Raw genomic sequence first — 11771 nt, 5'->3', positions numbered from 1 at the left:
GCTGAGCATCAGGGTGTCGAGGGCCTGGAGTGGTACAGCTGCTCACCTCATGATGTCTAGGAAGTAGTTAGGGGTGGAGGAGAAGAGGTCCTCCTCCCACCACCACACAGAACCCTTAAATAGAGACCCCTAGAGTTTAACAGAACATGACAACAAATGCTTCCAGGGTCATTTCAGACCCAGAGCTGAACACTCCCTAAAAATGAGTGATTAGAAGTCTGGGGGACACAGGAACTCTTGACAAATGTCGCCGGTAAGGAGTGAAGCCTTTCAGGAAATGGAGACTCCCATCGACCAGGCTTTTGTACCCCTTAAAATTATACTATGTGATTGTTGTACCCCATCAAAATTACTCAAAAACACGTCACCCTTTCATTCATTGGATCTCTTGGATATTAGTTTCTTGAAAGAGTAAAGTTTACTCAGTTGTCAGCAATTAAAGGGCTATGTATTCTTTAAAAATTATGTCTTTGGCCAGAAGGGAAAAAAAGAAAAAGAATAGGAACGTGAAAAGGGTGCTAAGACTCCCCGGTATTTTATTCTTTTACTTTTGTTGTAAATATCTTTTTTATCTTATCTTCCTGCTTCTTTGTGGGTTGCCTCTTTCCTGTTTGTTCTACTGTTGCCTAGCAACGCTGGGCCCAAAGAGTCAGCTTGGTGCTCTTCTCAGCCAGGATAAGAGGTAGAGGTTTGGGGTTTGAGAGCTAAATTTCTCCACTTATCACCTTCCGGCAAGGATTGGGCATCTTGCTTTATAAAGCTGGGCAAGTGCAGATGACTACCCTCCTCTGTCTTTCTCTAGGATGCTGTGGTGACCACCTTCCTCTGTCTTTCTCTAGGATGCTGTGGTGACCACCTTCCTCTGTCTTTCTCTAGGATGCTGAGGTGACCACCTTCCTCTGTCTTTCTCTAGGATGCTGAGGTGACCACCCTCCTCTGTCTTTCTCTAGGATGCTGTGGTGACCACCTTCCTCTGTCTTTCTCTAGGATGCTGAGGTGACCACTCTCCTCTGTCTTTCTCTAGGATGCTGAGGTGACCACCCTCCTCTGTCTTTCTCTAGGATGCTGAGGTGACCACCTTCCTCTGTCTTTCTCTAGGATGCTGAGGTGAGGCCTACAAGGAAGAAAGCAGCTGAGGCTGGAGCTCTCAGCCAGGCCTGATGTCTCTGTCCCTGACCAGAAGGCTGCTCCAGGGAACTCAGCTATCCCAAGATGGCAGAGCCCGGCCAATGGAAGGCTCCAACTCATTACCATGTTAATTCATGGTAATTCATTACCAGGCTAATTACAATTCATTACCACGTTAATTCATGGTAATTCATTACCGGGGTAATTCTATCAGCTACCTCTTCCCTATTCCCAGACAGGATAGAAAAAAGGCAGTGCCCATACAAATGCAAAAACAGAATCCTATATTGCATCCTTCAAAGGCTTCAGACAAGGCAATTGTGTTCAACTAGAGACACTACTGAGGGTTATTGAAAACATTCGGTATGTTCCTTTCAAGGGCTCCTCGAGTCATCTTGTATCTGAGGATGCCAGAGAGACATGAAAGGCACTAAACCCACGCAAGGGCTGATGCTGGTTTGACATGCTGCAGAAGCATCAGTTTGCATAGATTTCTGTGTTCAGCTCTCCACTTTGAGATCCTTTCATCATCTTCTCCTGAGCTGGGAATTACACGAAAAGCTTTGCCTGCAGTATGCGAGCACTTCAATACACTGCACTACAGCCCAAACCTTGTTTTGTTGAGATGGTCTTTCCATGTGGCCATTGCCAGTCTTGAACCCCCAATTCTCCCATCTCTGCCTTCCAAAGTGTATGATTGTAGGCAGGTGCCACCATGTCCAACTTCCAGCAGTCAGAAACTCTGAGCACTAGACATAGACAAATGCCGGGTAGAGATGAGAGGAAGAGCATCTACAGAAAGAAGGCTTGGGGACCGTCCCATTCTGTGGGCTGGTGGCCAAGAATACGGGTCATAGGTCATGATCTGAGATACAGAGGGGATGTGCTTCACAGGCAGGCATATGGAGGTTCTGTGGGTGGAACAACTTGAAACTATAAGCATGTCTACCATCTTGGGCTTGACTGAGTCCTGCATCTTGGTCATATCCCGTGAAGAAGGAGGGACAGTCACTAGGCCAGTAGGTTCCTTAGAAAAGAGTTTCGTGGGCAGAATGTCACTTGAAAAGACAGAGCAAGAAGGGAGCCAACACCCATTTGTGGTTTTTCCATTGGTCAAATAGTTTTGGGAGATTAGGAGTTGGGGGTTGGGGACAGGAGTAATAAAGTAAGAGGTGTTTTCACTGATGGATGGGGAAAATATTAAGTTACTCAATTCCAGTAACTCATAAGAAGGAAATAATAATCTCAAGTGGGCATGCCTCCCCTGCCAAGCAGCAATGAGCCAAAGGCCTCTATTAAGTTGTCTGTGCCACATCCACCAGAGGATGGTTGCATACAAAGCCGGCTGTTGTATCCAGAGGAAGAACCATTCTGAGTGACCACACATTAGATCTAGGGAGGGCTGGCAGCAGCTAGGAGAGCTGATAGACCTTACAGAGCACCATTGTTCTCTGTTGCTGGGTCTGGCCAAGAGGGGTTTAATTAAATGAAAATAAAAGGTATCTTAGTTCACCTGGGGAGGAGGCCAGTCTCTGTCTGATGCTTTTCAGTTCATGGTGTAGCTCTATAATCATTGGGTGTTTGTTATTACGTGTGTGTGTGTGTGTGTGTGTGTGTGTGTGTGTGTGTGGCTATTAAAGTAGGAATTTAATTAAGGTGATTGCTTTATTAAACAAGTAGAAATGACTTTTGCACAGTAAGCTATCCTTCCTTCAGTTCAAAGAAGTGGCTCACATGAGAATTGGTCATCTCAGCAGCCCCCCCGCCCCCCGAGTCCTGACTTCTCAAATTAGGGTTTTAACAGACTTGTCAAAATCCATTTAGTAGATAATAAGGCTTAGGAAAAGGGTTGGCTTTTTTATTTTTTTAATCTTAAGTAAGAAACACATTTGAAAATTGAGTGTGGCGGCACACACCTGTAATCCTGGGGCTTGGGAATCTGAGGCAGAGGGTACAGCTAGCCTTAGAAACAGAGAAACCCCGTCTTTCACTCATGAAAGTGGGATCAATAAATAATGACTTCTGAATTTTCCTATCTGGTGGGGGAAGGGTAAACGGCTTTTCCCCCCTTCTTTTCGAAATCAGCAGCAAGAGTACCGGACCCCAGCAGCAGCAGCGATCGTTAGGAACAGGAGAAGCTCAACTGTGTCAACCCTGTGGCCTATCGAAAATTGAAAATTAAACAGTCTGACTTTGAAAATGACATTTTTATTAAAACCATGAGCTTGGATGGGTAATTGAACGGCAGATTCTTTGTGTTCCCAGCTTTTTCTCCGCTTGGATGAAAACTAAAGCCGCAGGCACAGGAGAAGCTTGTTAGTTTCTGCCTAGCCTCCTGCCCAGTCAGGGAAGCTCAGCCTTCCCCGAGCTTGTGTATCTAATAGTCGCCCGGTGCTGGCTTCACTCAGCGTGGAGGCCGAGGACTGCAATGGTGGAAACACTTAGGGTCATTTCCTCACCAAGGTACCTTTACCAGCCTTACTGCAGGCCTCTCCGTCCAGCTGCCTTCATACCTCTTCTGGCCCTATTCTCGCTGCGTTCCCGCTGCCTGTGCCCTTGCTGAGTCTTCCTAGATGCCAGCTTACCACCTCTGCTCCTCAGTTCCTGATCCCCCACGCCCATCCTCGCCCCACCCCCAGCTTCTGAGCAAAACCCCTTCAGGTCCTGCCAGATTCCTGAGACCCCGCCCCCAACTGTCTTCTCCCCGTTCTCCACAAGCTGCAAGGGGCCCTGGCAGGTATTCCCAAGCTCTGAGCCCAAACACAGCTCCCCACCCCCGCCTTCTTGACTCTCTAAGCTTAGCCAGTAATGTCTCCGGGTGTGCTGATACTTTCACAGGCAGCCAGGGCAGGGATGATCCATCAGGATCCATCCATTCAAGCCTTCAGTAAATGTGTTTTGGTCTTTTCCTCCACAAGAGCCCCTGTCTATTTCTAGAGCATATCAGTAGAGGGCGCTCCCGCATCAGCACAATCAGGCACGGGTTGTGCATCTGAACCCTGCATTGCGCAGCAGGTTTCCAGTCTGTACACGCAGTCATCATTCTGGCAGGTGCGCATGCGTGCAGTCGTAACTGCCCATATTCTGGTCAGGATCCTAGTCCACGGTAAGGGATGGCCCGGAGGCTCAGCCTTTGCATTTTATACTATTAGCATCACTAAAGGCAAAGATAATTGCTATGCAACTTCCTACTCTATTAACCAGGCTAGATTCACCGGAGAGCTAGTTTAGTTGGTGACACATATTTCTAAGCCCCTCAAAGGAGAGAAAAGAATCTTATAGGATGTGATTTCAAATTTCCTGCTACTTATTCATTCTGTTCACTTACAGTAACTGAGTCCATCTTTGGGTGTAGAGTCTCGTGGAAGGAGATGAGCAAAAATAGCTTCTCTGATGATGAGCTCCGCTCTTGAGAAATATATCACAGGCCCCGCATGGGGCTCACTGTTCTTTGAGAAATGTCTTGGTCTGGTTAATTAAAATGAAGACAAAGGCACAATGCAGCTAGCAGTGTTGGCTCAGGGGTAAAATACACTGGTTGGGCCACCGTCACTATGGAAATGGTTGTGTGTGGTTTGTCTTGTTTGTTTTTTGACATATTTATTTATATATCCAGCATTCTATCTGCATGTATGCCTGCAGGCCGGAAGAGGGCACCAGATCTCATTATAGATGGTTATAAGCCACCGAGTGGGTGCTGAAAATCCAACTCAGGACCCCTGGAAGAGCACCCTTAACCCCTGAGCCGTCTCTCCAGCCCCCAGTGGCTATGTGTTCTTTAACACAGACTTCTTTGCTCATATCTAAGGCACTATTATTGGGCACTATATGTACCAGGCACACTGCCAAACACCTTTGTCATCCCGTTTACTTTTCAGAAGTGCTCCGCCCACGGGTTAGGTACATTTCAGAGATGGACGCTCCAGGTTGGTGGGGGATTGGCTACAGACTGTCAGTGTGGCCCAGGATATCTACCTTAAGGAATGTTCATGAGAAAAGAGGCTCAGGGTGGGTCCGGAGTGTCTGGCAGGTGTGGTTGGTAAATCGTTGTTTGTTTTTCCTCCCCACGACTCCAGGGCTTTTTCGGTTGAAAATCCACATTTGAAGGAAATTCCCATTTGCCTCAACCAAAAGACATTTTCTCTGTGTTGGGAGTTAAATTATCAGCTGTAAAATAAATCAACTTATCACCCAGTGGGCAAAATTAGAATGTAGAGCCACAGCTATTCAAAGATGCTGAGTGGCTGTGTAACGTGTTTTCTTCTAGAAGGCTCTATTAGTGTCTAGTAATCTGCTTTTCTTTCCTACTGGACAACAGACAGCCCTTAACTGCTGTGCGCCACCATGAGGTGCAAAATACAAACACAACCAAGAGGCAGTGAACGGAACAGTGTGACAAAGACATGTGCCATATTTTACCAAAACTATCCTTCCGACTCCTCTAGAGTAAAAGCAAGAGACACCGGAATAGCTCATGCTGGGGTCATTCATGAGAGCCTCACTGACCCATGCTGGCCCATCCCTTCCAAAATGCCAGTCACCTGCCTGTGACAGAGAGGACAGAGCAAGAAGCTCACTCCAGAGGAGATTCTCTTTAGGAAATGCCTACAGGAAAGCCAAAACAATTCCTCCCCAAACACAAAAGTCTGCCTTCCCAGTAACAGACATGACTCGAGTTAAACTGGATGAATTGCCTTTTAAATTAAAACACACACACACACACACACACACACACACACACACATTTAGTATGTGTTCATGTACATGCACAGACATGTTCATGTGGAGGCCAGAGGACAACTTTCAGGAATCTTTTCACTCCTTTCACATGTAGGACCCACCCAGGGGCAGAACTCAGGTAATCCATGCTTGGCTATAGACACCCAACTGAGACATTTTCACAGTCCCTTACACCACAGGGGGACTTTTGGTCACAGGAGTTGAAAAGACGGCCACAGAGGGAAACTGAGGACGGGTGAAAATTTTCAGTATCTAGTTGTGAGCTCCAGGATCCAGCCATGCCAGAAGAGAAAACCCTTGTCCTAAATGTTTTCAGTGTGTCCGGGAATATATTAATATACTTACCTTTTGCCAACTCAATTTGAGATTAATTTGAGACAAATTTTTGTGTCCCTGTCAGGGGAGGGCATCCCAGAACCAAGGTATCACTGATCAGAACCAGTTGTCTGCACTGAGCTCCCCTTAGCACGTCCCAGTTCTCAGACCTCAGAGTCCTCTCCAGCAAGGTGGGCAGGTGATCTGAGTGGACCCCCCGACAGAACTAACATCCATCACCAGTCTGGCCTGGAATGGCTTTTGGAGTTTTTAAGAATTAGAAGATTAGACAGGTGTAATTTTTCTCAAAGGCTTTAGTACAAATGAAATAAATTATAATTTAGCATTAGAAAGGAAGGTTTGTGTGTGTGTGTGATTTTTAAATTAGCAAGTGATACACATTTTTATTTTCTTTCCCTGGATTGTATTTGCAACCTTTTCTGACCCAGAAGCCTGGCCTACACAAATGTAACCGTTTGTTCTGTGGCTGGTCATCTCCAGTTCCCAGCATCGTCAAATCTGTGTCACTTATAGTCACCCCCACTTTCCTCTACATGCAGAAATAATATACATTTGCTATGTTTTACAAGGCAGAATAAAATCCCTGAATGGAGTCATGCAAATATGTATTGTGACTCATCACACCAGCATCTCCAATCTAGAGACATCAAGGGTGGTCTGGAGGCCCAGTTTTCTTGGAGCCTGGTCGGGTGATCTGGACCTCCCCCATCCCCTACCGCCATCCCATCCCTCCACCACGGTCTTCTGGCAGACAGTTCTCAAGGTGGAATGGCAAAGGTTGCCTTAAGACTAATTTTATCTGGGATGTCAGCAGAGTTGAGGGAGTGAGGGGCGGGGCATAAAACAAGGCGCCAAAATGGGTATCTGAGAAAGAATTGTCTGGAGTTATCTAGACAGGTGGGTGGTACGTACTCTTAACTGAGACTCCTGAGCACTCCTTAGAGTTAAAAGCAGAAAAGGCAGCATCCGCATCAAGGAGGACTAGAGACAGGATACTAGGGCACCAAGGAGCGTGAGACCACGGGGTGAAAATGGGTTAGGAGGAGTGAGCGGCAGCAGGCTGCAGGAGGTCAGCTCTTCTCCTCCGCCCTCCTGCGTCGGTGCCGGTGCCGCAGTCTCACCGCCCTAGCCCTCTGCGGTCGTTGCCCTTGCCCGGCCAGCTGCGGGCTAGGCCCGGGGCGGGGGTTCCGGAGCCCGGAGCTATTTTTAAAAGACGCGTCACCGGATTGGAGAGGAAGAGTCCCCGGCCCAGGCCACAGTCTGTGCGCGGCCGGCGGGAAGGGTGGCCTGGGCGAGTTTCGAACGATAGGAGCGCGCGAAAAGACGCAACCGACCGAGAAGACCCCGCCTGACCCCGGGAGACCGCGGGGCGTGTCAGGCAAGGGGCGTGGTTAGTGGGAGGGACTAGAGGGGCGGGGCCGGCGCCCTCCGGCCGCAGCAGGCTGGTGGCGGTGGCGGCGGCGGTAGCAGCAGCGTGAATACTGCAGGGACAGCAAGGCAGCAACGTTGACCGGGACGCCGGGGAAGCCCGCGCCACGCCTGCGCCTCCACGGCGCTCCCGGGGAGCCAGAGCTAGAGCGGTTCCGAGGTGAGCCGAGACCAGAGGTTGCTGCAGAGCCGCGGCGCGGGAGAGCTGCAGATCGAGCCGGGCTAGAGCGCAGGGCGCAGACATCCTACACCGCCGCGTCGGTCCGAGGCGGCTGCGCGGGAGACAAAGCCTCGGGAGAAAGATGCCCGTGGAGCACGCATCGGGCGGGCCAGGGAGCGGGCCCCTCCGAGTCTAAGCCTCGCCTGGCGGAGCGCCTCGGGGACGCCGAAGCCCCACCGGGTCCAGCAACGGGCGGGGCCCAGGTGCGCCGGGCCGCAGTGGGCCTGTGACTGCTCGGGGGGGGCGGCGCCCTCCCGCCGCAGCCGCAGTGGCCAGCGCCGCAGCGAGGAGCCATGGGCAACATCTCCTCCAACATCTCGGCCTTCCAGTCTCTGCACATCGTTATGCTGGGCTTGGACTCGGCCGGCAAGACCACCGTGCTCTACCGGCTCAAGTTCAACGAGTTTGTGAACACGGTGCCCACTATCGGCTTTAACACCGAGAAGATCAAACTGAGCAACGGCACTGCCAAGGGCATCAGCTGCCACTTCTGGGACGTGGGTGGCCAGGAGAAGCTCCGGCCGCTGTGGAAGTCCTACAGCCGCTGCACGGACGGCATCATCTACGTGGTGGATTCGGTGGACGTGGACCGGCTGGAGGAGGCCAAGACGGAGCTGCACAAGGTGACCAAGTTTGCCGAGAACCAGGGCACACCGCTGCTGGTCATCGCTAACAAGCAGGACCTGCCCAAGTCGCTGCCGGTGGCGGAGATTGAGAAGCAACTGGCGCTGCACGAGCTCATCCCGGCCACCACCTACCATGTCCAGCCGGCGTGCGCCATCATCGGCGAGGGCCTCACCGAGGGTATGGACAAGCTCTATGAGATGATCCTGAAACGCAGGAAGTCTCTCAAGCAGAAGAAGAAGCGGTAATGCGCTCAAGCAGCGATCTGGAGCGAGGCTGAGTAAGCGAGCCAGTGAGTGAATGAATGGACGTCTGGGTTGTGCGAGAACCCGCGAACAAAGACAACGAACCAAAGCGATGATTCGAATTTTTAAAACCCGATCTCTGTATCCAAATACAGGACTTGGAGACTTAGCCCGGGTGTGGAGGCTGCATAACCACCCATCTCGTCACCTGCCCCACCCCCCACCCCAGCTCAGAGGACCTTTTGTCTAAATGCTTGAGCTACGGGCGGGGTGAGGGCGGGGGGGACTGGTGGGGAGTGGACGTGAGGTCGCAAGGGTCCCGTGGTGTGCCCTCTGGCCCCAGGTGGGAAGCTTGGATGTCAGAGAGACAAAAGCGATTTCTTCTTGCTCCAGCAGGGCCAGAAGTTCAGGCTGCCCAGCCCCCACTGCGGGGGAATCACGTGTGAGTTACCTGAGGTATGCAGTTCACACAGAACCCTGGGGATACCCGGAATGGAACGGGTTGGCACTGGGGTGTACTGATGGGGGGTGGGGATGACCGCTCCTTCATTCTGGAGCTATGGAAACTGAGTAATTTTATGTCACAGGGCAGGTCCCTGTTGCAATTTCATTTGTCCTGCTCTGGGCCCAAAGGAGGTGGTGGTCTGGGGCCATCCAGAGGACTGCCTGGGACCATGCGTCAGCTGGAGGGCCCAGGATGCTCTGCTTCTGGACTTGGCTGGGGATGGCCTGGAAGACGCCACTTTCCAGGGGTGGGTGTGTGTGGTTTTGTTGAGAACTGCTTTTCAGCCTGGGATGAGACCTCTTCCAGATGGCCTAGGCCCGGTCTATGAGTAGGTCATTCTCCCATAAGAGACCAATAAAACAAAGAGGAACAGAAAATCATTGGAGGTGGTGGCAGTACAGGTGTTTGAAGGGTGAGGTTCTCGACATTAATGCTGTGTGTGTTTGTGTGTGCGTGTGTGCGTGTGTGTGTGCGTGTGTGTGTGTGTGTGCACTTGGCACTGCATAATCGGCATAAAAACTGAACCCTCTGGGTGGAATTTAAAAATCTCTCAGCCTACTGATTGGTTTGGAGGACCACACTAGCTACAGATGTGTGCTGAATTGCAAAATGGTTTTCTTAACAAGGGGGAGGGGGGTCTGATAATAATAACCACGTGGTGATAGGTTTCAGACATTTTTTTTCTTAAAGACCACTTCCACAAATGAATTATCTTCACCTTAGAAGAAAAAGACTCTGCCCTTTTGTGGCCCTTGGCACGGCAAGTAGAGACATGTTCAGATTTCTGAGCTGGGTCTTTGTAGCCTATCTGGTTTCAGTATTTTTACTCAAAATGTGTCGTTAGACTATTGGATGTCATTCCCCAGAAGAATAAAACCCCACCTTGTAAAAGCTGACCCCGTTTGCATGGAATCGATTGAGAGGAACAGTCTGAAGGATGAAGTCCTTCGGAAATCACCCTGTGGGAGCCGGCCTGGCCTCGGAGCCAGCCAGCGCTTTGGCTAAAAGCAAACAACAATGCGTGCTTGAGAGAGGAGCGGGCTGTGACGTCATGCTCACCAGTACTCAGGCACTTCACAGTTTACTTGAAAGAGGCTTTGGAAAATAGATAAAGTGAAAGAATAAAGACATATTTTTTAATAAGGTAATTTTAAAAAGTCCTTTATAATCAGGAGTGAGTCTTGGCTTGTTGCAAGCTGTCGTTTATCTGGAAACACAGTATCAAAGGAGAAATTCACAACTGATATTGTTTGTTTTTCTTTTAATCTACCCCTCTGGATCCATGTTTTTAGGGTAGGATTTTTCTGTTTCCCTCCATGGCAACACATTGCTGTGCAAAGGCAGCCATGGTTGTGAGTGAGCACGGAGTTGGCCACCGTATGAGCCCGTCCCTATTGTCCTTGACACTCTAGGAGTCAATTGAAGAACCATAGGCAGAAATCATGGCTTCCTGCTTGAAACCTGACCCTTAGGAGATTGTTTTTAAAGCTGAAATCTAGCGGCCCATGATTCTTTCTTGTGTGTTTGGTAGCCCTCCAATTTACTGGTCTTTTTGTACACAGAGCTAAGCAGTGGTTAGCAGCCTGCAGGATCTGTTTACACAGCAACTGTGGATTATTGGCTTCTCCATGGGCTGGTCCCATGGTCTGAAGATTCTGTATAGAATTATTAAAAAAAAAAAAAAAAAAAAAGTCCACCTTCTTTTTATTTTCTTCACAATTTCTTAAGCACTTTGACATTTTGGTAGTTCCACAATATGGAGAGAATAATATATTTATTTTGTGACATTGCATATGCCAAATAATGTAGCTTCCCTGTGCTCACAATACCTGTGTTCCAGGTCAGTGTTCCGATCCTGGCCTGCCTGAACAATGGCTCGGGATGGTTTTGTGATGTTTCCCCCTCCATTATCAATACTTAGTAGTTGTGCAATAAAGTCAAGCCCTGTGGTGTATCAGCAAATAGTGAAAAGTCTCAGTTGATTTCTGTAACGTTTGACCTAGTAAACGCCGATTTCATCCGTGACAAGACGTAGCCAGTGAACATTACTGGTAGTGGTGCCATGGGGGAATTCCCATCACATGCCAGCCAGACTTAGTGATCTTTCTGCCCTTTTGGGTTCTGGTAGAGGAATTAGGCCTCCCCAAGCGAGGTTTGGAATTGGTTTCTGATAGGCACAGGGAGGCCAGTTTGGATTGAGAGTTGTTCTCTTCACACACTCTGTGACGGTATTGGAACCCCTGGCTTCTGGTTTTGGTTTTCCTGTAATTCTGTCTTCACCACTCTCTTCTCTGTTTCCAATCCCTTCCCTTTTATAATGCATATATGATGCTGTGAACAGAAATAAACTATTTATACAATCAAACAGTTGGTGGCATTTTCTGTTGTTTTTTTTTTTTTTTTCTTTCAGGTTTCTTGGTTCATTTTCCAAACCTCTGTGGAGCCAGGGAGTGGAGCTTAAGGTGGTATCTGGGTTCCGGTGGGTTCCAGAGTCTCTCGCTTATCTGGTGTGGGCTTTGCTGAAGTCTGGGTACACCCTGAATGG

At 49.3% G+C, this 11771-nt stretch overlaps 1 protein-coding gene across 1 annotated transcript; it reads left to right on the top strand.

Moving 5' to 3' along the window:
* The first annotated feature begins 7686 nt into the window (after nucleotides 1–7686).
* Nucleotides 7687–8945, top strand: ARL4C (ARF like GTPase 4C). Its single transcript, XM_080932914.1, has one exon. It carries the CDS (start codon nucleotides 8146–8148, stop codon nucleotides 8722–8724), a length of 579 nt encoding a protein of 192 aa, XP_080789040.1. The 5' UTR covers nucleotides 7687–8145; the 3' UTR covers nucleotides 8725–8945.
* Nucleotides 8946–11771: the final 2826 nt, after the last annotated feature.

The sequence above is a fragment of the Micromys minutus genome (genome assembly GCF_963924665.1).
Source record: "Micromys minutus genome assembly, chromosome: 19".
NCBI classification, from domain to species: domain Eukaryota; kingdom Metazoa; phylum Chordata; class Mammalia; order Rodentia; family Muridae; genus Micromys; species Micromys minutus.
This window is presented reverse-complemented; position numbering and strand designations above follow the sequence as displayed.

What these genes read in the sequence shown, in the direction of transcription:
- ARL4C (XM_080932914.1), top strand. Translation starts at nt 8,146, where the DNA reads ATGGGCAACATCTCCTCCAACATCTCGGCCTTCCAGTCTCTGCACATC.